Genomic DNA, 23,543 nt, shown 5'->3' with positions numbered 1-23,543 from the left:
AGCTCCCCAGAAAAGCCAGAACGGGGGCCAGGCCTCTGGCAGTGTGCCCGTCCTGCCCCTGGGAACTCAGGGTCTGCAGATCACAGGAACAGAGCACACAGTCCAGCCCGGTGAGTGAGCAGTCGGGGACCCTAGGCCAACCCCTTCCCTTCAGCCTCCGTTTCCTCATGTGTATCAAGGTCTAGGAGGCAGCTCCTTCAGGACCTCTCTACTTCTTGGTGCTGGGAAGGGATCATTGCTTTGTAGTTTGACTTTCGGGGGAAGAGGGAGTTCTGGCTTCTCTCTGGAGGGCACACCTTGGGCCCTGGCTCAAAAGTTGTCCTGAGCTAAGTGGGGGCTTTAGAACCAGAATCCTTGGGGCTCCTGACCTGCAGGTAGAGAGCTCCTGGGCCCCATATTCAGCTCTGGGGCGTCTGTCCATCTGTCTGCTTGTGAGTCACTGCCTGATTCGGGTGTTTCTGTTATCCTGGCTTTCCGGGTGGATCAGGCTTTGCCTAGTCCCTCAAACCAGGTCCTAATCTGGCATTGGTTCTTGGTACTGCCCACAGGATTGGCCTGGGTAAGAGGGCCCCAGCGGGCTAGTCTGACTTGGACCCAGGCCTAGAGCCCGTGTGTGTCTTTGCCACATAAGTGTGAGTCTATGTGGAGGGGTTTTAGCTCCCAGGGCATTAGGGTCCTTGGGGGTCACTGGGTCAGCTTGGCCATCAGCAGGTTACAAATGGGGAGATCTGCTCTGGGATTGCCAGGGACCCCAGGACCCACCAGGGGTCAGGGCACAGGGCTTGGGAGGTGACTTGGGCACACTCAGCTGAAAGTGGGACGTGACCCTGGATCTCACACTTGTCTAATGCTCTGGGTGCCATCAGATAGACAGGCTTTAAGCTGTCCCAGGCTGAGGTGGAGGCTCACAGAATCACCTCTTTGTCCCACCCCTTTGTCCCAGAAGGCAGAGTGGGTTTCAGGTGGCTTGTCCCTGGAGAGTTCTAGAACCAAAGAACTCAGTCTGGGCAGCCCGGATTTGGGCTCAGTTTGGGTCATTCATAACTAAGGTTGGGGGTGTTCACTGGCACACAGTCCACGTCCTTGTCCTTCCAAATCTGGGCTCCCCTGTCCACCTGTCCACATCAGCACAGCCATTCCTGAGTGCAAGGGTCAAGGCCCCAGACTGCAGAGCCCGAGTGCCCATCCTCATAAAGATGGAAGCCTTTGCCTGGGGAAGGCCCTGCCCACAGTCCCTTGGGGAGTAGAAAGGTGCTGTCAGCTCTCCTATCTGCTGGGAGGATGTGAACCTGTGGGGTCGGGTGGGGGGGCTCTTGGGTGGATGGGGACGGGAGATGAGGAAAGCTCAGGCAGGGACACTCAGTGGCTCATGTCTACCCTCTCCAGATTTTACCTGCCCATACAGAGGAATGACCTTGTAAGTCCTTGAAGTTATTTGAGCAGAAATTCAGGGTTTAAAGTCCTCATCCCCACCCCTGCCAGGCAGGCTGTATGGTCCCATGCTTGTTGCCAAGTTGCTCTAAAGCTGGCTTCTTGGTCCTGTGTAGAAGGGAGAATAAATCCATACATACCCTCTTGGATGTCCCACCTGGCTCCAAGATCCCACAGGGTGGGAAGGGACCAGGCAGGAGGCAGGAGGCAGGAGGGCAGCCCCATCTGCAGCTAGCTGACTGAGTCCAGGGAAGCTGATTCCCCCATCTGTACAAGAGGTGGGAAGGGATGTGCTCCAGTCATTCATGTATTCAACACACGTTCTCGCACGTTCTCGTTATCCCCCCACACTTTACATGAGGGGAAACTTAAGCACAGACAGGTGGAGGGACTTGCCCAAGGTCACAGAGCTGGGCATGGCAAAACCCGAATGCAGAAAGGTTAACTGGGGCCATAGCCTGGGGAGGGCCCCCGGGGGAAGGGACACTTTAGCTGAACCCTGAGGGATGGGGATGATTTTGCAAGATCCCTCGCAATCCCAGCTGTCTGCGTCGGTGGCAGTGAATGTGTGGGCAGGCACGCGAGGCCTGGCCCTGGGCTGGGCCCAGTGGGTGTGTTGGGCAATGGCCGTGGTTTGTCTCACTTTCCCAGGCGGGCCCTGGTGCTGGGGTTCTGGAGCCAAGGGTGCCTCAGATGGGGGTGCCCGGAGCTACCTTCTTGGGGGGGCATTGGTCATGATGCCGATATGGCTGTGGATGTTTCACGGGTGTCCGTGTCCATGTGTCCCAGTGTGTCCTCGTGCCTCTGCAGCTAGATGTGCATCCGATTTCGTCCGAACCTCAGCTGTGTGCCTGGCTCCATTTCTGCATGCGTCCCGTGTATGCATGGTCCGAGGCATCTGTGCCTGTTTGTGCGCATGTGGACGTGGGTGGTGCTGGTGGCTGTGCGTCTGCTCTTGTCTGTGGTGGGGCAGTTTCTGTATGTCCGCATGTGCCAGTGCATGCATCCGCATCTGGTGTTTTCGTGTTCACATGTGTGTCCGTGTGCACCCTCCTGTCCACTTTCCTTCTCTGGACCCACATCCTCCCGGGCCTTCCGGCCTCTCCCTAATCTCAGGAGGCCCAGCTTGCTGCGGTCACCAGGGGACTGCTGGGCTGTGCTGGGTGCTCCCTAACTCCACCCCTCCACCTTCGACCTCCACCCCAGCTGCCTCAGCCTCCCCAGACTCCCTCCTACCTTTCTGTCTACTCCTCCTCTGTCCCTCGTCTTCTGTCTGCAGCCTGAAGCAAGCCTGATCTGGCTTTCTGCCCCTCAGTCTGGGCCCTCCGCCGTGACACAGAGAGATCGACACCTCCCCCTGCCCCTACTACCAGCTTCCCAGCTCCTCCGTCCTCCACGGCCTGGCCTTCCCCACTTCCCAGGGTCCTGATTCAGCCCACAGTTGTCCTCACCTGTGCTTCTTCAGGCTTCCTGCTGGTCTCCCTGTCATCTGGCTGCACAAGTGAATTTTCCTCAGCAAAATCTTACTATATCCCCTCCCTCCCTGATCATCGGCCTTGGGTAGACCCTTGCTCGGGAGGTCTGCCTTTGAGACCTCCTGGCCGCAACAGCTCTTCCGGCTACTCTGCTCTTGGGCCTTGCCTTAGACTTGCTCTCCCCCAGAGCTGGGACCTTCTTCCTGGGACAGCTGCCAGACCCTGTCCTGAGCTGGCATGCCCCGGCCTTTGAAGATGAGCTGAGCCTTCTCTAAGTCAATGAGCAAGAAAGAGCTCCAGGACAGTCGCTAACCAAGCAGTAACAGGAGGGGCTGTGAGAAGCCTCTGACTCTCTCTGGACCCCTTGCAGTGGACTCGCTGCTTTCCAGCCCCTTGGTTTTCCTGGAGTTGCCCTGTTTTTAAGCTCTGCCTTAAAAAAAAATTTTTTTTTTTTTTAAATTGAGGTGAAAGTCAAATAATACATAACTGACCATTTTAAAGTGAATAGCTCCCTGGCATTTAGCACATTCACAATGTTGTGCAACCACCACCTGTATAGTTCTAGAACGTTTTCGTCACCCCAAAAGGAAACCCCATATGTAGTCACTCCTCATTCCCCTTCCTACCAGCCCCTGGCCACCGCCAACCTGCATTCTATCTCTGTGGATTTCCCTGTTCTGGACATTTCACGTAGATGGGATCTATGTGACTTTTGGCCTCTAGCTTGTTTGACTCAGCCTGATGTTTTTGAGGTGCATCCAGGTGGTAGCATGTATCAGTACTTCAATTCTTTTTGTGGCTGAATAACATTCCATTGTATGGACGTACCACTTTTTTTTATTCATTATCTGTTGATGGACATTTGGGTTCCCACCTTTGGCTATTAATGTGGGGGTGCCCAACATTTGTGTGCACTGCCATATTCTGCTTCTCTTCCTTCCTTACATGCTTGCTCTGTGGACAGGGTGACCTGGCCCCAGCTGGCCACGTTCTCCATCACCCATTGAATGTCCACCAGTAGGCCTTTGGACAGAGCAAGCTTTGATGGCCTTTTCTCCCCTTGGAGCTGCAGGATGTTTCTTTCTTTCTTTTTTTTTTAAGATTGTATTTATCTGAGAGAGAGAGAGCACAGCTGGGGTGTGGGGGCAGAGGGAGAGGGAGAGGGAGAAGCAGGCTCCCTGCTGAGCAGGGAAGCCTGGTGAGGGGCTCGATCCCAGGACCCTGAGATCGTGACATAAGCCAAAGGCAGACGCTTAACCGACTGAGCCACCCAGGTGCCCCTGTTTCTTTTCTTCTTTTCTTTTTTTTTTTTTTTTTAAGATTTTATTTATTTGACAGAGAGAGACACAGTGAGAGAGGAAACACAAGCAGGGGGAATGGGAGAGGGAGAAGCAGGCCTCCTGCTGAGCAGGGAGCCCAACACGGGGCCCAATCCCAGGACCCTGGGATCATGACCCAAGCAGAAGGCAGATGCTTAACGACTGAGCCACCCAGGCGCCCCGTGTTTCTTTTTTTCTTATCAAGATAAACACCCAGAGTTTCCTTGGCATCTTCCCAAGAAAAAGAAGGGGAAGAAGGCAGGTCTTTCACAGCACCTGTCCCAGGTCATTTCCTCCAGGCATCCCTGCTAGCGAGTCCCACCTGTGTGTCCCGGACTTCCCTTTGGGACCAGGGCTATCATTTGTAGACAGCCCCATGGGGACCCTGGCTGGTTCCCTCCATCTTTTCTCCAGTTGCTTTCTCTGTTGAGCAAAGTCTCTGAGCTTTTGCAGCAGTTGGCACCAAGAGAAGGCTCCAAGCCCATCCCACTTCCTCCCTCCATCCCCTCCACCCCTCCTGCTTCCATCCTCATACTGGTGCAGCTCAAAGGACTCCCCACTGCAAGTGCCAGGAAACCAGCTCAACTAGCAGAAAATAGGCTGACATCATTGTCCTATATAGCTGGGACTAGCTGTGGGGTTAGTCCTGGCTTCAGGCAGAGACCAGGGGCTCAGGGAGGTTGCTTGGCCTCTCTGGCTGTGCCGGCCACGTTCTCACCCACTTGATAGGACCGCACCCCACCCCATGGAGCTGGGGAAAGTGACTTTTCCCAGCTCCAGACTGGTGACATCCCAGCTCTGAAACCTTGGCCGTGTAAGGGAGGCCTGTCTCCTGAGTCTGGCATCAGTCTTGGGGAAGGATTCTGATTGGTTCTGCTCAGGATGCAGGTGCAGTGCTAGACTCCAGGGTACTATAAAGGCCAGGCTGGGTTGGGTGCTCCCTCCTATGGCCTGGGGTGAGAAATGAGCAGGCTGACAAACGGTGGGTTTCCAGATCCCTCCACATGCTCGATGTTGGCTTGTGTGTTTATTCACCCTTTAAGACCTGGATATAAAAAGGCATTCACAGCAATTTCACTTACCTAAAAGCCTAGTCTTTCTTGCTGATCCTGGTGCCTGACACATACAGTGAATTACTTAAATATAGGTTGAATGAGGAAAAGCCACCATGCTTTGTCTGTTTTTGCAAAATGCGGGATTGTCCCCTCCAGTGAAGGCTTCTTTCTATGAGGCTGTCAGGTGCTGCTTATGTGGAATTCACTCTGAAGTGAATAAAGGAAGTAGGAGAAATGCCTTGTCTTTTTCTTTTTCAGCTTGTGTTCCAGGAAAGTGTTGAAATCTGCAGTGGGTGAAAGAATATATTTTGAATTCACTTTAAAAAAATATAAAGGAAAAAGTCAGCGTCTTTAAAATCAAAGCTTCCTAAAAAAGAGATCACGTGCTTTGGTGTATTGTGAGTGATATAATTCTGATTTCCTTGGGGAAAGGTGACCAAGAGAAGGCATGGGAAAGGCTCCAAGAGAGCCCGTTCCTGCCAGCAGCAAGGTGGGCCTGCACTTTCAGGAGCCTGGCTGCAGGTACACTGGATGTGGGAGGCACACATCTGGGTCCTGCAGCCTGGAAGCCACGGCTGACCTTTCCTGGGGCTTCTACAGATGGCCACATCTGTATGGCCGTGCATTCATCCAGTCACTAAGGATTTATTGAGCACCCACTATATTACGTGGCCTGTGCTGTGCTCTGGAGAGGCCATGGGGAGCCACAACTACAGCGGATACCCTCTTGGAATTTGGGGGGGGAGCAAGGACCAGCCTGGGGTGGAGGAAGTTCAGGGAGGGCTCCCCTGAAGAGGTGAAGCTTGGACTGGGTGACAAGTTCATTCAGTAGGAGGAGATTCAGACATGGGAATAGCAGATGCAAAGGCCATGGGGTGAGAGCTCTGTTTCCCCGAGGGACTAAGGAAGGTCAGAGAAGGGGGTGGGATAGAGAGGTGTGGGTGAGGCTGGGGAGATGGGCAGGGCCTGGTGGCTGTGGTAATGACCTTGGCCTTACTCAATGTCAATGTGAAGCCAGGGAACTGTTTTAAGCAAGAGGGTAGCATCAGGCTGTGTTGTACAAGCCCCCCAGGGGGGCTGCTGTGGCAGTAAAGCCATTTTGTGGGTGGCCCCATTTCCTCCCTCCCTCTCCATTAGACTTCCAGCCACACCTGCTTTTCTCTAAACTAGACCAGGGCGCCTGGGTGGCTCAGTTGGTTAAGCATCTGCCTTGAGCTCCGGTCATGATCCCAGGGTCCTGGGATCGAGCCCCGCATCGGGCTCCCTGCTCAGCAGGGAGTCTGCTTCTCCCTCTCCCTCTGTGATCTCTCTCACTCTCTCTCAAATAAATAAGATCTTAATAAACAAACAAACAAACAAACTAGACCTATGCAGTCTTGCTTGCTCGGCACCTCATGCAGTTCCCTCCACATGGAATTTGTAGCATCTCTTTCCTGCATTTCTGCCAATTAAACTGGCATTTTCTTTCCAGACCTGTAGAAATACCAGCCTCCTCCTCCAATCACTCCCTGGCTGGCCCTTGACCAAGTGGATCTCCATCTTCCCACTGTGAAAGCCATATGTTTTCCAGTTTGCTGAGCCATGTGGGCTGCGTCAGTTCTGGGCAAGCCACTGTGTGTGTGGTGTGCTGGCCAGCTACGTGGGCCGAGGACAGCTGCCTGGGCTCAAACTTGCCTTTGCTCCCTCCCAGCTATGTGACCTCCTGCCAAGTGCCCCATCTCTCAGGCCTCAGTTTCCCCATCTACAGGATGGAGACAATGATCTCTGTGAGGATGGTTGGGAGGATTCACAGAGCTAGCCTTTAGTAAATGCTCAGAACTGGTCTCGGCACACAGAAGAGCTCCAGAAACATGTCTGATTATTTAGCAGTGGGCAAACAACATATGTCTGGGGCACCTGAACATTTTTGGCAAGAATATGATGTTTCAAAATAGGCATTATATGTTGTCATCATGAGAAAAGTCAGGACTCCATTGGGCTTCCTGATCCTTGTTTAATGGTTAAGGTTGTTTTTATTTACAGTGACCTCTCAGTGCTTAGAGCCACTAAGGGACCCCATGGGGCTCTGTAGGGTTCTAGGCCCTCTGTGTTCATCTCTCATGTCCCCTCATCTCACACAGAGGAATCTGGGCTCAGAAAGGGTGGTGAGGGGGGACGGTTGTTCTAGGCCAATCAGAGAGAGGATAGCAGGGCAGCACTCGTATCTCCTGGTCTTCCCACCTCAGAGTGGACGCATCCCCCCCAACCCCTCTGCCATCGAAGACAGTAAGAGAACAGAAGGTAGCTCCTTCTCTCCCTCTCTGTTGCAGTTCCCTGAATAGGTGTTCAGGCCTCTGGAAGGTGGCTCAATTACCCAATTTGGGGGAGCCACTGGGCACACGGGGGACATGGCTTCCCACACTATGGACACACCAGGTCCCAGAGGAACTCTGTAGCAGGTCTCAGCCAAAGGATCCTCCAGCCTAGGGTGACCTCACTGGCCTCATGGGGAGGGCCCTGGTAGATCCTTGCTCACCCCAGGGTTTATGTAACATCATCTTTCCCAATCGTTCTCAAACCCAGGCTATGACATAAGCAAATGTGCGCCTTTGTCTGTCCCGGTGACTGGCTGGCTGGCGGGTATTTCTGGAGGACTAGCTGTGGGCCAGGCATTTGCATGCATTATTCACCGAACTACACTCACCGTCCTCTTGAGGTAGCATTTGCCGCTGCATTTTTAAAAATAGAGATACAAAATATATATTATCAAATTTCTTTTTTTTTTAAAGATTTTATTTATTTATTTGAGAGAGAGAGAATGAGAGACAGAGAGCATGAGAGGGAGGAGGGTCAGAGGGAGAAGCAGACTCCCTGCCGAGCAGGGAGCCAGATGCGGGACTCGATCCTGCGACTCCAGGATCATGACCTGAGCTGAAGGCAGTCGCTTAACCAACTGAGCCACCCAGGCGCCCCTATATTATCAAATTTCTCATTTTAAGTGAATTCAGTGGGTTTTAGTATATTCAGAAGATTGTGTAACCATCCCCACTATTTAATTCAAAAACACTTTCATCACCCCAAAAGAAACCCCATCCCCATTAGCTATTACTCCCTGTCCTGAGACCCCTCCAGGCCTAGCAAACACTCGTCTGCTTTCTGTCTCTATGAATTTACCTATTCTGGACATTTCATACAAATGGAATCATGCAACACGTGGCCTTTTGTGACTGGTTTCTTTCGCTTAGCATCATGTCTTTGAGGTTCATCCACATTGTAGCATGTATCAGGACCTCATTCCTTTCTGGGGCTGAATAAGATGCCATTGTATGGATAGACCACATTTTTAAAATCCATTTTCTGTTGATGGACATTTGGGTTGCTTCCACTTTTTGGCTATTGTGAATAAATGCTGCTGTAAATATTTGTGTGCAAGTTCTTGTGTGAACATATGTTTTCAATTCTCTGGGGTGTACATGTTGGCATGGAATAGCCGCAGGTATGGCATCTCTATGTTTAAGCGTTGGGGGGCCTGCCAGACTGTCTTCAAAGTGGCTGCACCATCTTGCATTCCCACCAGCAGTGTGTGAGAGTTCTGATTCTCCCCTGTCCTCACCAGCACTTCTTATTGTCTGTCTTCAATGACAGCCACCCCAGGGGGTATGAAGAGGTACCTCATTGTGGTTTTGAGTTTGCGTTTTCCTGATGGCTAACGATGTTGAGCAGCTTTTTATGTATTTATTAGGCATTTGTCTGTTTTGAAGAAATATCTATTTGTTTCTCCTTTGCCCATTTTTATTTTCATTATGTTTTTAAAGATTTATTTATTTATTTTTGAGAGAGAAAGAGAGCACACCACGAGAGAGAGCGAAGGGGGGTGTGGAGGGGCAGAGGGAGAGGGAGGGAGAAACATAAGGGGACTCCGAGCTGAGCACGGAGCCCGACATGGGGCTCGGTCTCAGGATTCTGAGATCATGACCTGAGCCAAAACCAAAAGTTGGAAAAGCTTAACCGACTGCACCACCCAGGTGCCCCTGTTTTGTTTTGTTTTTTTTAAGATTTATTTATTTATTTGAGAGAGAGAGAGCGCATGTGTGAGGCGGGGTGCAGGGCAGAGGGAGAGAGAGAACCTCCAGCAGACGCCCCGCTGAGCACGGAGCTCGATCTCACTACCCCGAGATCACAACCTGAGCCGAAACTGAGAGCTGGATGCCCAACCGACTGAGCCACCCAGCTGCCCCCTCCTTTGCCCATTTTAAATTTGGGTTGTTTGTCTCTTGATTGTTAAATTGTGCCACTGCAGTCCACAGGGGAAACTGAGGCTGAGAAAAGGGATGCGATTGGCCAAGAACACTAGGCTCATAAGCAGATTAAGACTGGTAACTGGGTTGGTGTCTACCTCCCACCTTAGCAGGTCAAGGGTCACTCACTGTCTCTCTTCCCAGATGAGTGGCCTCCTTCCTCCAATTCTGACCCATTCCCAGGCCACCCCAGGTCCTGTTCTTGCATTTAAAGCAGTAGAGCCCCACAGGCGGAGGGTGGGCCAGAAAGACAGGGGAACAGTAGTTCTGAGGAACCAAGCCAGTCCTCTTTCCCCCTCCGAATCACGTGGACCCAGCTGACGTGGCCCCGGGAAGAGGGGACAGCCCGGGCCTGTGGTCGGGGAGCCTATTTATACTGGCTGGGCCGTGTTGCAAGCCCTTCCTGCTGGCGAGAGGGACGTCACTGGGCGCTGACCTCACCAGAAACGCTGACGCATCTTCCCCTCATGCTTTGCTCGGTTGGCCAGACGGGTCTCCTCACCTTGGGGCCACTCCCTGTCCTCGGGCACATCACTGTCCCCTCCCACCGAGCTCTGGACACTCCCCCATGGTCCTCACTCCCTGCTGCCCTCCAAGCATGCCCTCCTCTTGCAAGCCGTTATGGGTGGAATTTTATCCCTTAAATTCTTGTGTTGAAGACCTACCCCCACAGTACCTCAGAATGTGGCTGCATTTGGAGATAGGGTCCCCCTCAAAGAGGTGAGGTACAATGAGGCCTAATCCAATATGACTGGTGTCCTTCTAAGAAGAGGAGATTAGGACAGACACACAGACAGGGGGACAACCATGTGAGGAGACAGCGAGAAGGCAGCCATCTACGAGCCAAGGAGAGAGGCTGCAGGATGATATCGGCCCTGCGGACCCTTTGGTCTCAGACTTCTAGCTCCAGAATGGTGGGAACATACATTTCTGTCGTTTCAGTCCTCCTGTCTGTGCTATGTTGTTACGGCAGCACGAGTAGATGAATATATAAGTCCTCTTTGCCGTTGGTGGCCCTTGGCCCTGGGGCCTGCACACCGCCCTCCGAATGTGGTCTTTCAGACTCGACAGCCCGGGTTTGGACGCCCCCTCGTCTTAACTGTTCCCACCCAGGGCGATGCAGGGGAAAGCAAAGGCATGTAGCTTCCCCCCAAGTGTGGAGGGTGGTCCGCAGTAGCTGAGAGGGGCAAGAAGCTCTCCTGCCAGTCGTAGCTCTCCAGCCCAGAGCCTGGCCCTGAGCTTCTCAGTTGCCTCATGAAAGGGAGCCAAAGCATCCCTGCCCGGGAGCTCTCCCTTTCAGCGCTGTTGCATGATGAGATCAGGGCTGTGAAATGAAGAAGGATCCCAGCTTGGCATGGGCCCCAGAAAATGGTCTTGCGGGGGTGGGCACAGGGATGAGGAATTGAGCAGAAGCGACGTTCTCAGGAGGAGAATCCAGAACTGGCCCTCGGGGGTGGCAAAGGCGGGTGTGGTGAGCTCCATGCTGAGGTGCCAGGGAGTGGGTGGGAGGCGAGGAACAGCCTCCTGGGCATGGGTGGGGGGGGGGTCTGGCTTTGCCCACTACGGGATCCTTGGGAGTGGCTGGCTCAGAGTAGGGCCAAATAAAAGTTCATTGAACAAATAAATGAGTAATGGTGAACGTGTCTGCAGAGGAGAGAGCAGGTGGGAACAGCCCTGGTGGTCAGGATGGGTGTCGGGGACAGGGATGGATAGGAGGGTGTCTGACCCTCCCTCAGCTCTCCTGTCTAGGCTCCACAGGCCCAATGCTTTCCCCAGCTGGAAGCTTCCAGGGGTCTCACCCTGGTTCCCCGGGCTCCTGAGGCTCTCCTCCCCACTGGGCTCCTGAGGCTGGCCAAGGACCCTCTTCCAGGCCTGGTAGATATGCCGGGGCGGCCTCTCCGCCTCCCTGTCTGCCCTAGCCCAGGCCTCACTTTACCCGAAGCAAAGTAACAGGTTGACTAGAGAGGCGTGGTCTCCAGAGCTCCTTCACTCTGACGTCCAGAGGTCTGCGAGGAGCAGAGGACCAACCACAATCACTATCTTTCAGAGAAAGTGAAACCTGGTCCCCAACCGTCACCACGGTGACTCCCCCACCCTGGCTTCCCCTCTGAGCTCACAGCTTCCCCATCTCCTCTGCCCCCCACACTACCCCTCAACAGCTAGTACTTGGAATTAGACTTTCGTCTTTCTTTTTTCCTTCAAAGGACTTTTGCCTTTTATGTTCATGACAGCGGCAGCACTAAGAGCCTGGCCCAGGAAATGCTTTTCGAATCCTCATTTTACAGGTGGGGCCGCTGAGGCCCAGAGACGTTAAGTGACTTTCCTCTGGTCACACAGCATGTCAGCAGGCTTGAACCCTAATTTCCTGTGTCTCTTGTTTCCCCCCAGAGGACCCTGTCTGTAAAGAAAGGGCCTGGCTGCAGGCTATGGGCCTGGGATAAGGAAGGCTGATTGCTGGGGGGCGGGGGGCATGATGGGAGAAAGGAGATGGCTGGGAGCCCCAATGGGGGATGCAGGTCCTGGGGCCAGAACCACAATCTCGGGGCTGCCAGCCTGGGTCTGGCTCTGTGCCCAGAGCCCGGTGGTTTCCGCTCACAGATGTCCCAACAGCCCTGGCAGGAGGGCAGGAAGGGCACTCAAGAAGGAAGATGTCTCGCTCCCCTCAGCCCCAAACCACAGTGGCTTGTGAGGCCGATGGCTCCTGGGCCAAGCCTGGCCTGCGGGCCCTCCAAGGACCCAGTTGGCACACTCTCCCCTCTATCCTGGGCACGGCTCCCTGCAGATGGCGTGGACCCCCTTGCTCCCTGCTCACCCCAGGAAGGCTGAGGCTGCGGTTTGCATCATCCTTGGGCGTGGGGCTGACCTCGAAGAACGAATTCGAAGAAAACAGGAGGAGGAGCAGTTTGCCACCGCACCCAGCGCCCATTGGCCGCCCGTGGAAACTTTGGTTTTTGGGGTCATGTTCCCAGAAGGCCTGCCCTTCCCCCCCCCTCCCCACCCACCTCACGAGGTGTTGGCCAATCGCCCTGGCGGGCATAAAGTGGCTGCCAGCCCGCAGGGCTCCCAGCCAGGAGGTGTCACCCCCAGCAGGCGCCGGCCGGAGCTTGGGCACCCAGCATGCGGGCACAGCTTATGCAGAGGACGCTGCCCAGTAAGTACTTCCTTCCTCTCCACCAGCACCCGCTTGCTGTGCCCACGGGCACCAGCGGGGAGCAGGGGCACCTTCTGTCCTTCGGGAGCTGGGAAGGCCAGGCACCAAAAGGATGCTGAGAAGGGGAGAGAGCTGGGAGGTCAGCAAAGAAAGTGGTCCACTGAGAACACAGCATCTTCATGGGGTAGAGAAGGAGTATCCCTGGAAGGCTTCTAAGGGGAGGTGATATAGAGGCGACTGCGAGAGCAAGAGAATAAGGAAAGGGGATAGATTGAGGGAGAAGCCAGGCAAGCAGGAGGGAGGTGGGTGCCGTGCTGGGCAGAGGAGGAAGCTGCAGAAGCTGAGCAGGAAAGCAGTGTGATGTCTGGAGGGGCGGTGAGGCCTCCTTCTTGCCCTGATTCACAGAGTCTGGGATGGAGAGACGCAGTCTGCCAGGCCCGGGGACCCTGGAGCCCACATAATCACACAGCACGCATAGCCACACCCACAGGGTGACATGCACACAGAGCCACGTGATGTCATTCAGAGCCCTCAATCTCACCAACCTGGGAACCCCCACATGCAGCCTGGGCCCCCAGGGTGGGCTGGGCACAGCGATTGTGTGCAGCCAGTTCGTTCCTCTGCCTCACTCAGACCTGGACACACACCCATGAAGACACCCTAGTCCCACGTGCACACAGCGCTCACATGGAACCCCACCCCCACCCCGCCCAACCCGGCTGCAGATACCTGGGGAGGTAGCGAGGAGTGCCCTGTGGTCTCAGTGCCTGGGTGGCCAGCCCCTCAGCCGTCCCCAGCAGCGTCTTCCCCAAGGGGCTGAACGGTTCTTAGGAAGGGAACATGGTGTCACCGCCTTCCGGGCCATTGCGCCACAGGCCCCTTCCGACCACATGGCTGCCGGTGCCTGGGGGGTGGGTGTGGGGAGGCTGCCAAGCAGTAACTATGCCCCCCCCACCCCAAACAGCCTGGCTCATAGCATCCCTGGTGGGCATGATAGAAGTGGCCACTAATGGAGAGAAGAGGAAGGTGCACGAGGTCGAGGACAGTGCTGGCCTTGTGTGACCTGGGCAAGCCCTTCTCCCTCAGTGCCTTGATTTTCCTGTCAGTAGAATGGCGCTATGGTCTAGATGATCCCACACATCCTTTGCAGACAGAACCTTCTGCGGGAAAGGCAGCCGCTCTGGCTTGTGCAGGCATGGCTCCGGGCACCAGGCTGCTCCCAGGCTGAGCCCACCTGCACAGAATGCCAGGGTCTGTGACAGGGGAGCCCAGGGTCTTGGCCCAGAGGTCTTGCAGAGAGCAGCCCCACCTGGGCTGCCCTGCATCAGATCCTGAGGTTGGCAAGATTGGCAGGCACAGGAACTCCTCTCAAGGGCCTGCTTGGTGAAGCCCAGCCACTATTCTGGATGCTGGGCAGTGACTCACTGGGGAGGTGGTGGTGGCCCCAGCAGGTGCTACAGCGCATACACAGGGCCCAGCCCCACCCTCGACAGCACGAAGCCTGAGACGATGGGCTATGCCCTCTGAGGCCCTTGGGGGTGGCCTCCCTGACCTCCCCAAGTCAGGTGACACCCCCTCCCTTCTCCGCCCCAGGTCTGGTCCTCGGACTCCTGTTCCTGAGCACGCCGGCCATGGGCAGCTGTTTGGACAAGTACCAAGAACTGCTTGGGCAGCTCCAGAAGCAGGCGGACATCATGCAGCGCACCAGCCTGCTCCTGGACCCCTATGTGAGTGCCTGGCCCCTGGTGGCATCTGAGGCTCAGACAACTAGGTTAAGGCAGGAGTGAGCCCAGAGAGGATGAGACCCAACTCCCATTCACGCAACTCCTACTCCATATGGGGCCGGTGGGGAAACCAAGTCCCTGTGTTATTCCAGGGCCACAGTGAGCTTTCCAGGCCTAACTCTGAAACACTAAGGAGACGACAGAGCTTTCCCAGCTTGTCTCAACCCTCAGGTGTAGTGTAGAGACACAGCAGTGACCAAAACAGAGACCTGCCCTCCTGAAGCCCACGGTTACACTCCCCGCACTACAGTCACCACCTGGGCAGTCACCCCAACCAGCGCCCCAGCATCCTTCTGTCCCCTGACACTGGGGAGTCCTCACCCCTCTCTGGCCTCAGTTTCTTGATCTGTACAACAGGAGGATTGGATGGGGTGCACGAGGTCCAGCATTTCAAGGCAGACCAGAGCAGACTTGTCTGTGTGTGTGTGTGTGTGTGCACGCATGCACAGTGGGGGCTCTAGCCTCACCCCCTGATTCTCCTTTCCCTCCAGATCCAAAGCCAAGGTCTGGACAAGGATGGACTGAAGGAGCACTGTCGGGAGCGCACCGGGGCCTTCCCCAGCAAGGATGCCCTGCAGGGGCTCGGCAGGTGGGAATTCCTGCGGACCCTCGACACCACGCTGGGCCACGTTCTGCACAGACTGACTGCCTTGCGGCGGGACATCCCCAGAGCCCAGGACTTGGAGATGCTGAATAGGGCGAAGCAGAACATTCGCGGGTTCAAGAACAACATCCACTGCATGGCCCAGCTGCTTCCAGGCTCCTCAGAGACAACGGAGCCCACTCCGACAGGCCCGGGGACGTCTCCGTCGCCCACCCCCACCTCAGACACCTTTCAGCGCCGGCTAGAGGGCTGCAGGTTCCTGCATGGCTATCACCGCTTCATGCACTCCGTGGGGCAGGTCTTCCGAGAGTGGGGGGAGAGCCCAAGTCGGAGCCGGAGACACAGCCCCCACCAGGGCCTGCGGAAGGGGACCAGCAGGATGCAACTCTCCAGGAAGAACAAGAGACTCCTGCCCAGGGGGCAGCTGCCCCGGTAGCCTTAGGGGCAGCCCTGGCAGATAAAGGATCCACAGGTACTGTGTAGGATGGCATCTCCCCTGGGGCCTCCAAACCCCGCTCCCCTCTGTTCCCCACCTCTCAGAAGTGCACTTTAAGGGGTGGGAGCCAGGCAGGCCGCTCTACCTCCTCTGGGCTGGGACAGTAGGGTCAGGCCATTGAGCCCCCAGCCCTGAGTTCCCCAGTCTCGGTGGGGTGGCCGGCTCAGGCCACGCGGGGCCAACTTTCCATTGATTCAGGGGTCTGATGACACAGGTTGACTCATGGCCAGACTGACTGCCCCCCCCCTGCTCTGCTCCCCAGAGGCCTGCCGGCCCTTCCCTCTCATGACTTGCGGGGCTGTTGCCCCCAGACTTCCTCCTTTCCATGGTGGCTTGGTTCCGAGGGGGAGGTCAGGGCCTGAGCAGGCCTCCTATGCCTCATTGCCAGTCTCAGGCCAGACACCTGGACATCTGGGTGACCTCACTTTAGGCAGCTGTGACAGGGGCAGAGTGTCCTAGAAGGAGCACTGATCTGGGTGGGTGGGGGGACGCTAAGAACAGGGCTCAGGTCCCAGCTCAACCCCTAACTCACTGTGTGGCCTCAGACAGGCCACTTTACCTCTCTGGACCTCAGTTTTCTCTTTGTGATTCAAGGGGGTTGGTGTAAAGCCCTCTCTGCTTGCCAGTCGCTGGGATTTGGTGACATAGAGTGGCTATCGGAATGCAGTGCAAACGGACATGGCCAGAAGACTTGAGTTCTCTATAGACCTATTGCCTGGAAGCGCTCAGTCGTGGGTCCCGGCTGCTGGCTGCTCCCCCTGGTGGTGCATCATGAAATATCCTCACGCTGAAACAATGGTTGGGGGGCGGGCAGAAGCGGCTGGGCCAATTCTTTGGGGGGATATGACTAATTTATCGATTTTTATCAGTTTTTATCTGTTTCCTATTTATAAGGCTTATTTATGATGTGTATTTAATGTTAATATTGTGCCAACATATATTTAAAACTTGCCTGGTTTCTAAAGCCCCTGTGTCTCTCTGTTACCTTGTTGGAAAGGATTTGGGGAGTCTGGCCTCTTGAAGAGATGGAGGCTCCGACTTGGTGGGGTGTCTCAAACACAGACAGGGCATTTATCTCATCTGAACGTGACTCCTTGAGATGCTAGGGGCTAGGGGTGTCGGGGTTTAGGAGCAATAAGGGAGGGAGGAAGGCTGGAGCTGTGGTCCCCTGTGGGTGTGTGCCTGGGAGTCTGTATGCTGATGTGGGTTCCATGAAATAGACAAGATACTAACAGACCCTGCTTCAGAGGTGGCCTGTGACCTGCTCTGTCCTTGAACCTGCTTCCTGGGGGGCCCTAGGGAGTAGGAATTCCACCTGGCCACCAGAAAACTGGGCTCCCTCCTGATGCTCAGAAGCTCCACCTTTTCTTTAATTTTGAAATTTCTTAATGCGTGAAAAGAACATCCCCGAAACAGAACAGGTATTAACAGTGAAGCACTATATAAAGGAGCCCCCTCCCCACTTAGTAAATAGGGATATAGTATAAACAGATGTGAAAGAAGGTGAACCCTTGAGGATTAAATGCAAACCCTAAAGTTGTACACAACATGACGTTGTATATATGTCGACGAAGGCTAAGGCAGCAGCTACGAAGGAAGAGCTAACAGAAGTGGATGAACTTGACCTGGATCCGTCCCTGGCCACCCCACCTCCTGGGACTGAGGGCCAAGATGGGAACAGGACTTAACATCAGGGGTGGAGGAGAGCCTCATGTGGGACTCTCTGTAATAGATAAGATCCACTTTGCAGATGAGAAGACTGAGTCTTAGGGAGACTGAGTGACCTGCCCACGTCCTCAGAACAAATTTACAGGGATGGTGGGCATGTGTTGAATTCAGGTCCTTCAGATGCCAGGGCAGGAGCATCTTCTGTTACCCTTCAGCCTCTGTAACTTGGCCAACAATGTCATTGAGTCCCTGAGGGCACAGAGTTCCCAGGCTAGTGGGCAGACAGGCAACAGACACGCAGAAGAACCAACAGGACATTGCAGCATGAGCTCGGCAAAAACTGACGCAGGGTGATGTAACAGTGAGAGACCCAAGCAACAGGGGTGGTCAGGGTGGCATCTGGAAGAGGCATCTCTGAAACTGGAATGATGCACAGGAGAAGGGGCGGGGCCTGCAGGTGGTGGGAACGGCTAGGGCAAAGTCTCCAAGCATTCAAGGATCAGCATATAGTGAGTGGGGGGCATCGCTGATTTATCAAAAAGGCCCAGACAAGGAAAGTGTCTTACTCAAGATCACAGATGGAACTCCAGTGCAGAACTCCAGGCCCTGACTCGCAACCAGCAGTTTTCCCGGGCAGTGCCCAGTATGTTCCAGATGATTTACCAAGTACCTAGTAAGAGCTTCCCACTGTCCCCCACTGGGCTCTCCGCTGCTCTCAAGGCTCCGGCCACACAGGCCACCTTTTGGCCCCCGATATGCCCAGGGCTCCCTCCTACCATGAGGCCTCTGCCTCTGCTGTTCCCTCTCTCTGCAACCCTGTTCCCTGTCATTTTGATCAGTGCATCCTCGGCTATTCTTCCCTATCACCCACGGTCTGGGTCCAGCAACTTGGTTATCTGGAAACTGTCTTATTGGCAGGCCCTCCCCCGCTGTGATGTTTTACCATCTGCCTCCCCTCGCTGGCCTGGAACCTGCCAAGATGGAGATGTCACCTGCTTCCCTCTGCTCCATCCCAGCACCCAGGAGGCGTTCATCGAGGAGCAGGGCAGGTGGGGCCCTGGGGGGAGTCAAAAAGCTGAGCAGCATGGGGGTGGGGGGCTTTCCTGAGGCTGAGCTGCTGGGAAGCTGTGGGTGGGAGGTAGCAGACGCTGAAAGCCAGGCACGCTCAGGTTCTCAGAGTGGAAGGGGAGCTGGGGCTGCGGCAGGGCGTGCGGTTGCCCACGGAGTGAGCAGACGTTGGTCTGTGGAGGAAGAACTGGGAAGCCCGGGGTGGCTGCCCCCCCACCCCTGCCTGGGCCCCTTGCCAGCCCCCTCCTCTGTGGATAAGCCCCAGGAGAGGTGTCTGGCTTTGAGCTGGAGCAGCACCCACCACCCACCTACCCACATAGGAAGCAGATCAGGGAGCTCCAGAATCTGGAGAGGGAGTCTCAGGGGTCCCACCTCCGAGGACTTGTCACCTCCACGCTGTGCCCTGAGAGACCATGGCTGCAGGTGCCCCTGAACTACCAGCTCCAGCCCGGCGCTCTCTCAAGCCTACAGACCCAATTGCTAGGAACTGGGAGCTGGGAGCCCTGTGGATACCTCAAGGACAAGGTCACCCCCACCCCACACCTGATTCCTGCTTCCTATTTGCCCCCACAGAAGTTCCAGAACCCCAGTCCTCACCTTCTTTCTCAGCCTCTCCTTTCCCCATTGATCACAATGTCCCGTGGTTTCTCCCACATCCTGCCTCAGGCACATGCCTCCCTCTCTCCCGACAGACAGCTCGGTCCTGGCTCCCTGGACACGGCCCAAAATCTCACTGCTGCCGTATCTTCTGCTCACAAGCCTTCAGGGACTCCCTCCTGTCCTCCTGCTGTGCACCAGTTGCAAAGCCCTCATCGTATGTGACATGCCAGGCCCCTGCTCTCATGTCTGTGTCCGATCCATGCTCTGCTGCCCCCCCAGCCCATCCAGGCCTCCTGACCTCCCCGAAGCCTGCGTTTTCCCACCCCCAGCCTGCTACCCTCCCACCCTGAGCCTTAGTTCAAATGTCCCCTCCTCTTCGATCCCCCCATCCAGAGGGGCTTAGGTGCCTGCCTGCAGGGCATCATTTCTGGAGTCAGCATCTAGAATCAGAATAAGCTTTCTCTGATCACCCCGGTGAGACTGGGGTTCCCACAACCATCTGCGGTGACAGGTGGTGGGGCGGGGCTCAAACATTGTTTTTGTGACCCAGAGGCAGCGTTTTCCCTGGAATGGTGGTACCCTGTGAGTGGGCAGGTAGTGGATGCTTCCTCCCTGGTGGTTGTGTGAAGGGACGAAGCGGCCCCGTGCCCCAGCTGAGCTGGCACAGACTGAGGAAGATAAAAGGGTCCTGGCCTTGCTGTAAACATCAACTCAAAGCCAGGTTTTCGTTTTCTTTTTCCAGTTTTTCAAGGTGACAGTCAGCCCCTCAGTCAACTGCATTTAACACACAAGGATGGAAAGTTCCCCAGGACAGGGGGCCCAGAGGGCAGGGAAACTGCTGGGAAAAGGCAGGGTGCCCAGCACTATCTACCCGCCAAACAAACTCAGGGTTTGCAAACAGCAGAGTTGGGTCTTTGGCCTCCATGACCTTCACTGTCCACCACTATCAATGTGATTCTTTTCCCCCTTTCTCAAGGGATGAGAAAAATACTTGAGAGTCAAGCAAAATGAGTTCAAACCCCAGCCACCCTGCCCTTAAACCTGTGTGACCTCCAAAGCCGAGCCTCAGCTTTCCCCTCTGTCCAATGGGCTAACTTGGCTCGCCTCCCTGGCTGTAAGATTTCCCAGGAGAAAACAGACAGACAGACAGACAGACAGACAGACACACACACACACACACACACACACAGTGCTATTTCAGCGTTATCATAAGCTGTCGCTGAGCAGGTGTACAAGCAACGTTCTCTTTATTTTCTCTCTCTCCTTTTCTCTTCCTTATTGGTTTTCTTCACAGCTTCTCTCTCTTTGTCCCTGTCCCCCTGCGCTCCTCCCCTCCACACCAGGCCTGGGACCCAGGGTGCACAAAGAACCCCTTTTCCATGCTGAGGCAATGCTCATAGTCCACCGTCAGCGTCAGCGCTGGGGAGGCCTTCCGCTTGGCCAGCCCCACTCCCTGCTTCCTGGGGCCGCCCCAAGGGCTGGGCTCTGCTCCCTGGCGCGGGGAGGGGCGAAGGTCTCCCAGGGAGGTGGGTTGGGCAGGTGGGGCCCTGGAGCCTGTGGAGGAGGGCCAACCAGATGGGCTGGGTAGCTCCAGGGTTCTGAGGCGGGTGCCAGGGCAGCGTGGGGTGGCTTGGGGGGCCACTCTGTCGGGGGGGGGCGGCTGCGGCCCTGTGACTCTCCTGGGTACGAGGACAAGGGGCATGGCCCTGGTGCACACGGCTTGTGGCAGGTCTGAGTCAAAACACCTAAGGCCGACCCCGGCCGGTCATGCGGAGGGCTGCTCAGTCATCGCCTTATGCTGGCCTGGGTCACCCAGGCAGGCTGGGTGCGGCCCAGTCAGTTGTGACTCAGGTCCCAGCGGCCTTGCCACGCAGCGCTGGGTAGGGGTGCTGGGCACAGGGTCGCCCCCTCCCCACCCCAGCCCCACTTTACTCCTCGGCCACCCCGAAGACCCTGCCCCACCTGTCAGGTGCAGTCTGGCCAGGAGCCTGCGGTTCTCTGCCCCTGTTGCACCCAGACCTTCAGCCAGGGGGTGGGGTGGAAGTGGGGGGAGCCTCAGGGCCACCCGGCACTTGAAGGGAAGTCAAGTGGGGGGCAGTGTGAGGAGCTGTCTCCAGAGAAGATTCAGCAGGGAAGGGAAGCAGAGGGGGCCTGGCCCTGAAGTCGATGGTATCCCACTGAAGATCTGGAAAACACCTGAGAGACTCCCGGGGGTCCTGCGCGGGCACAGACCACGGTAGGCCTCCCTGATGGGGCAGGGCTGGGGGGTAGCTGCCAGCCCCTGAATTTATCCTCAGCATGAGCAAATCCTCCAGTGTCTGGGGGAGGGGAGTACCTGGTGGCCCACAAGCCTTGGTCTTCTCAGCTGTGTAACGGGCATGGTAGGACATTCCTTGCCCATCTCACCAAGGATGTTGAGGTAAAGTGGACAGACCAGATGCGAAAGTGTCATGGGTCACTAAGGGGTTAAAGATCCTGGAAGAGCAGAGGAGAGAGAACTAGATGGAGAAGCCAGAATCCTGGCATTGCATGATCCCAGAGGGGTCACCCTCTCTGGGTTGGGGGGCTGGGGGGTCTTGATTCCTGGATTCCCAAGGGACCCTCAGTCCCCTTTACCCCAGAGCAGTAGAGGGTTCTGAGTCTGTGGCAGCTTAGCTTTTCCTCAGATGGAGATGTGGCAGGCGGAGGTCTCTGTCCCTCCAGAAGGGGCTGTGGTGGGTCATGGGGTGGACTCCGCCTGCTTCTGCTTTGGGGAGAAGGGCGGGGGTCTTTACCAAAGTGAAGTCCCTCATGCGGGGCTCTGGGGTGTGTGGTCAGTCAACGTCATGGTCCCTACACTTTTGCCCTTGGGCCAGCACAGCAGGACTCGACCACTCTGCTCTGTTTACTCTGTAAGATGGGCCTAATTGTGGAAGCCCCAGCTCATAAGGCCATGGTGAAGAAAAAGGAAAAACATAACCGAAGTCTGTGCAGAGCTTGGCACCGGAGGAGGGGGCTCGTTGGCACAAATAACACGGAAAGGGGTTGGACCCCAATCTTGTCGTCAGCAGCTCCTGACTGCAGAGAAGCTTCCGGGATGGCGGGGACACTGTACCCAGGGCCTGTCCCACGGGGGAGCTGGGTGGTCCTGGGGCCTGAGGTGGGTAGGAAGGGGCGGTGATCTCCCCAACTCCCTCCTTCCAGATCTCCAGCTGGATCGAGGCACGCCGCCCCCACCCCAGCCCACTGAGTGTAGTCCTTGGCGCCCCCTTGCGGCCGGTCTTCAAGGCTGTCCCCTTCCCTACGCCCAGCAGGTGCTGGGCCAAGCCGAGGCCCCTCCAGGGCCCCTCCGCGTGTCTTCTTCCCCTGCCTGGGCCAATGGCCTTTGCTTACCCTCCATAACGAGCCTGGGGCATCCCCGCCCACTTCCTCAATCCCCAAATCCCGCCCTGCCCAACCCGGGGGGAGGCCCCGGCAGAGCTACGCCAGCCTGGGGCTTGGTGGTGCTGTGGCCAAGGCAGCTGCTGCTGGCTGGACAGTGGGGGGCGCTGCAGCCCGCGGCTTGGAGCGGACCTAAGCGGCTGGGCGTAGGAGAACGCGGGGCCGGGAGCAGGGGGACCTAGCCCTCAACCTTGCTGGGCCCAGCTTTCCAGGGCACCTGGAAGGCTTTCTCTATCCTCCACGACCAGACCCCAAAGTCCACACCTCGAAAAGCCTTTTCTAGATCCTTGGAGACTGGTGGACTTCTCTAGACCTGTTTTACCGCTGGGGAAACTGAGACTCCAAGAAGCTTCTTTCTGGAATTCTCACAACTAATGGGGACTGAAACTCGGGGTTCCTGGCCCCCTGTCTGGGAGTCCAAGTGAGGCAGGCAGCCCACATGCTGTTGGGGAATGTGCCACTAATTTGCTTGTGGCCTGTGGCCTTGGAAAAAAGCAACTTCCCTTCTCTGGGTCCCACCTGTGAAATTTTAACAGCTAGGTTAGTATCAGCAACTCAGGCACACCCTCCAGAGGGTGTTGCTCCCTTCGTGGGCTGATGACACCGAGTCCCATTTTGTAGACGTCTGAGTGACGAGGCCGCCTGTCTGAGGGCCACAGCTCATAAGTGTCAGACCTACGGCCGGATCTGTGGTCTGGCTGATGGCTGAGCCCACCTAGTTCCCCTCCACAGCCCCCAATCTCATCTTCCCAACATATTCCCTTTACAAGTGGGGACCCTAAGGCCAGGAGAGGCCATGATGGTCTCTAAGTTCCCTCCTCCTCCCCAGACCTCTTGGGAGGTAAGTGGGCTTCTTAGAAGGGAATCTAAGGATGGGGAACTGCAGGCCACCATCCTCCTTCTGTGAGGGTCCCCTGCTGGCCACCCACTGGCCAGAGTGAATGTGGGAGCTCCTGGCTGCTGAGGGGCTGGCAGGGACACCGGCTCTCCAGACGGCCCACTGTGATCCCAGGGCAGTCCGGGGTCCCACCCAGAAAGGGAGGAAGCGGAAACAGGGTCCAGGGGTGGGGTGGGGTGGAAGGGGCCCCACTGGGCAGGAGATCAGAGCAGGATTGTGTCATGGAGTCCTGTGGCTGATAAGCAGCTGAGTGGCCAGCCCAAGCAGAAGGAGGGGCTCCCTGGGGAAGACTCATCC

General features: G+C 56.1%; 1 protein-coding gene across 1 annotated transcript; it reads left to right on the top strand.

Moving 5' to 3' along the window:
* Window positions 1-11,087: 11,087 nt before the first annotated feature.
* On the top strand, window positions 11,088-16,545 carry OSM (oncostatin M). The gene is made up of 3 exons (XM_035017358.1): window positions 11,088-12,708; window positions 14,302-14,435; window positions 14,984-16,545. The coding sequence occupies exons 1-3, from the start codon at window positions 12,675-12,677 to the stop codon at window positions 15,530-15,532; spliced, it is 717 nt and encodes a 238-aa protein (XP_034873249.1). The 5' UTR covers window positions 11,088-12,674; the 3' UTR covers window positions 15,533-16,545.
* Window positions 16,546-23,543: the final 6,998 nt, after the last annotated feature.

Source organism: Mirounga leonina, unplaced genomic scaffold, assembly GCF_011800145.1.
Source record: "Mirounga leonina isolate KUSES-001 unplaced genomic scaffold, KU_Mleo_1.0 Mir_171, whole genome shotgun sequence".
Lineage (NCBI taxonomy): Eukaryota > Metazoa > Chordata > Mammalia > Carnivora > Phocidae > Mirounga > Mirounga leonina.
The sequence above is the reverse complement of the archived record's forward strand: the minus strand, read 5'-3'. Positions and strand labels throughout refer to the sequence as shown.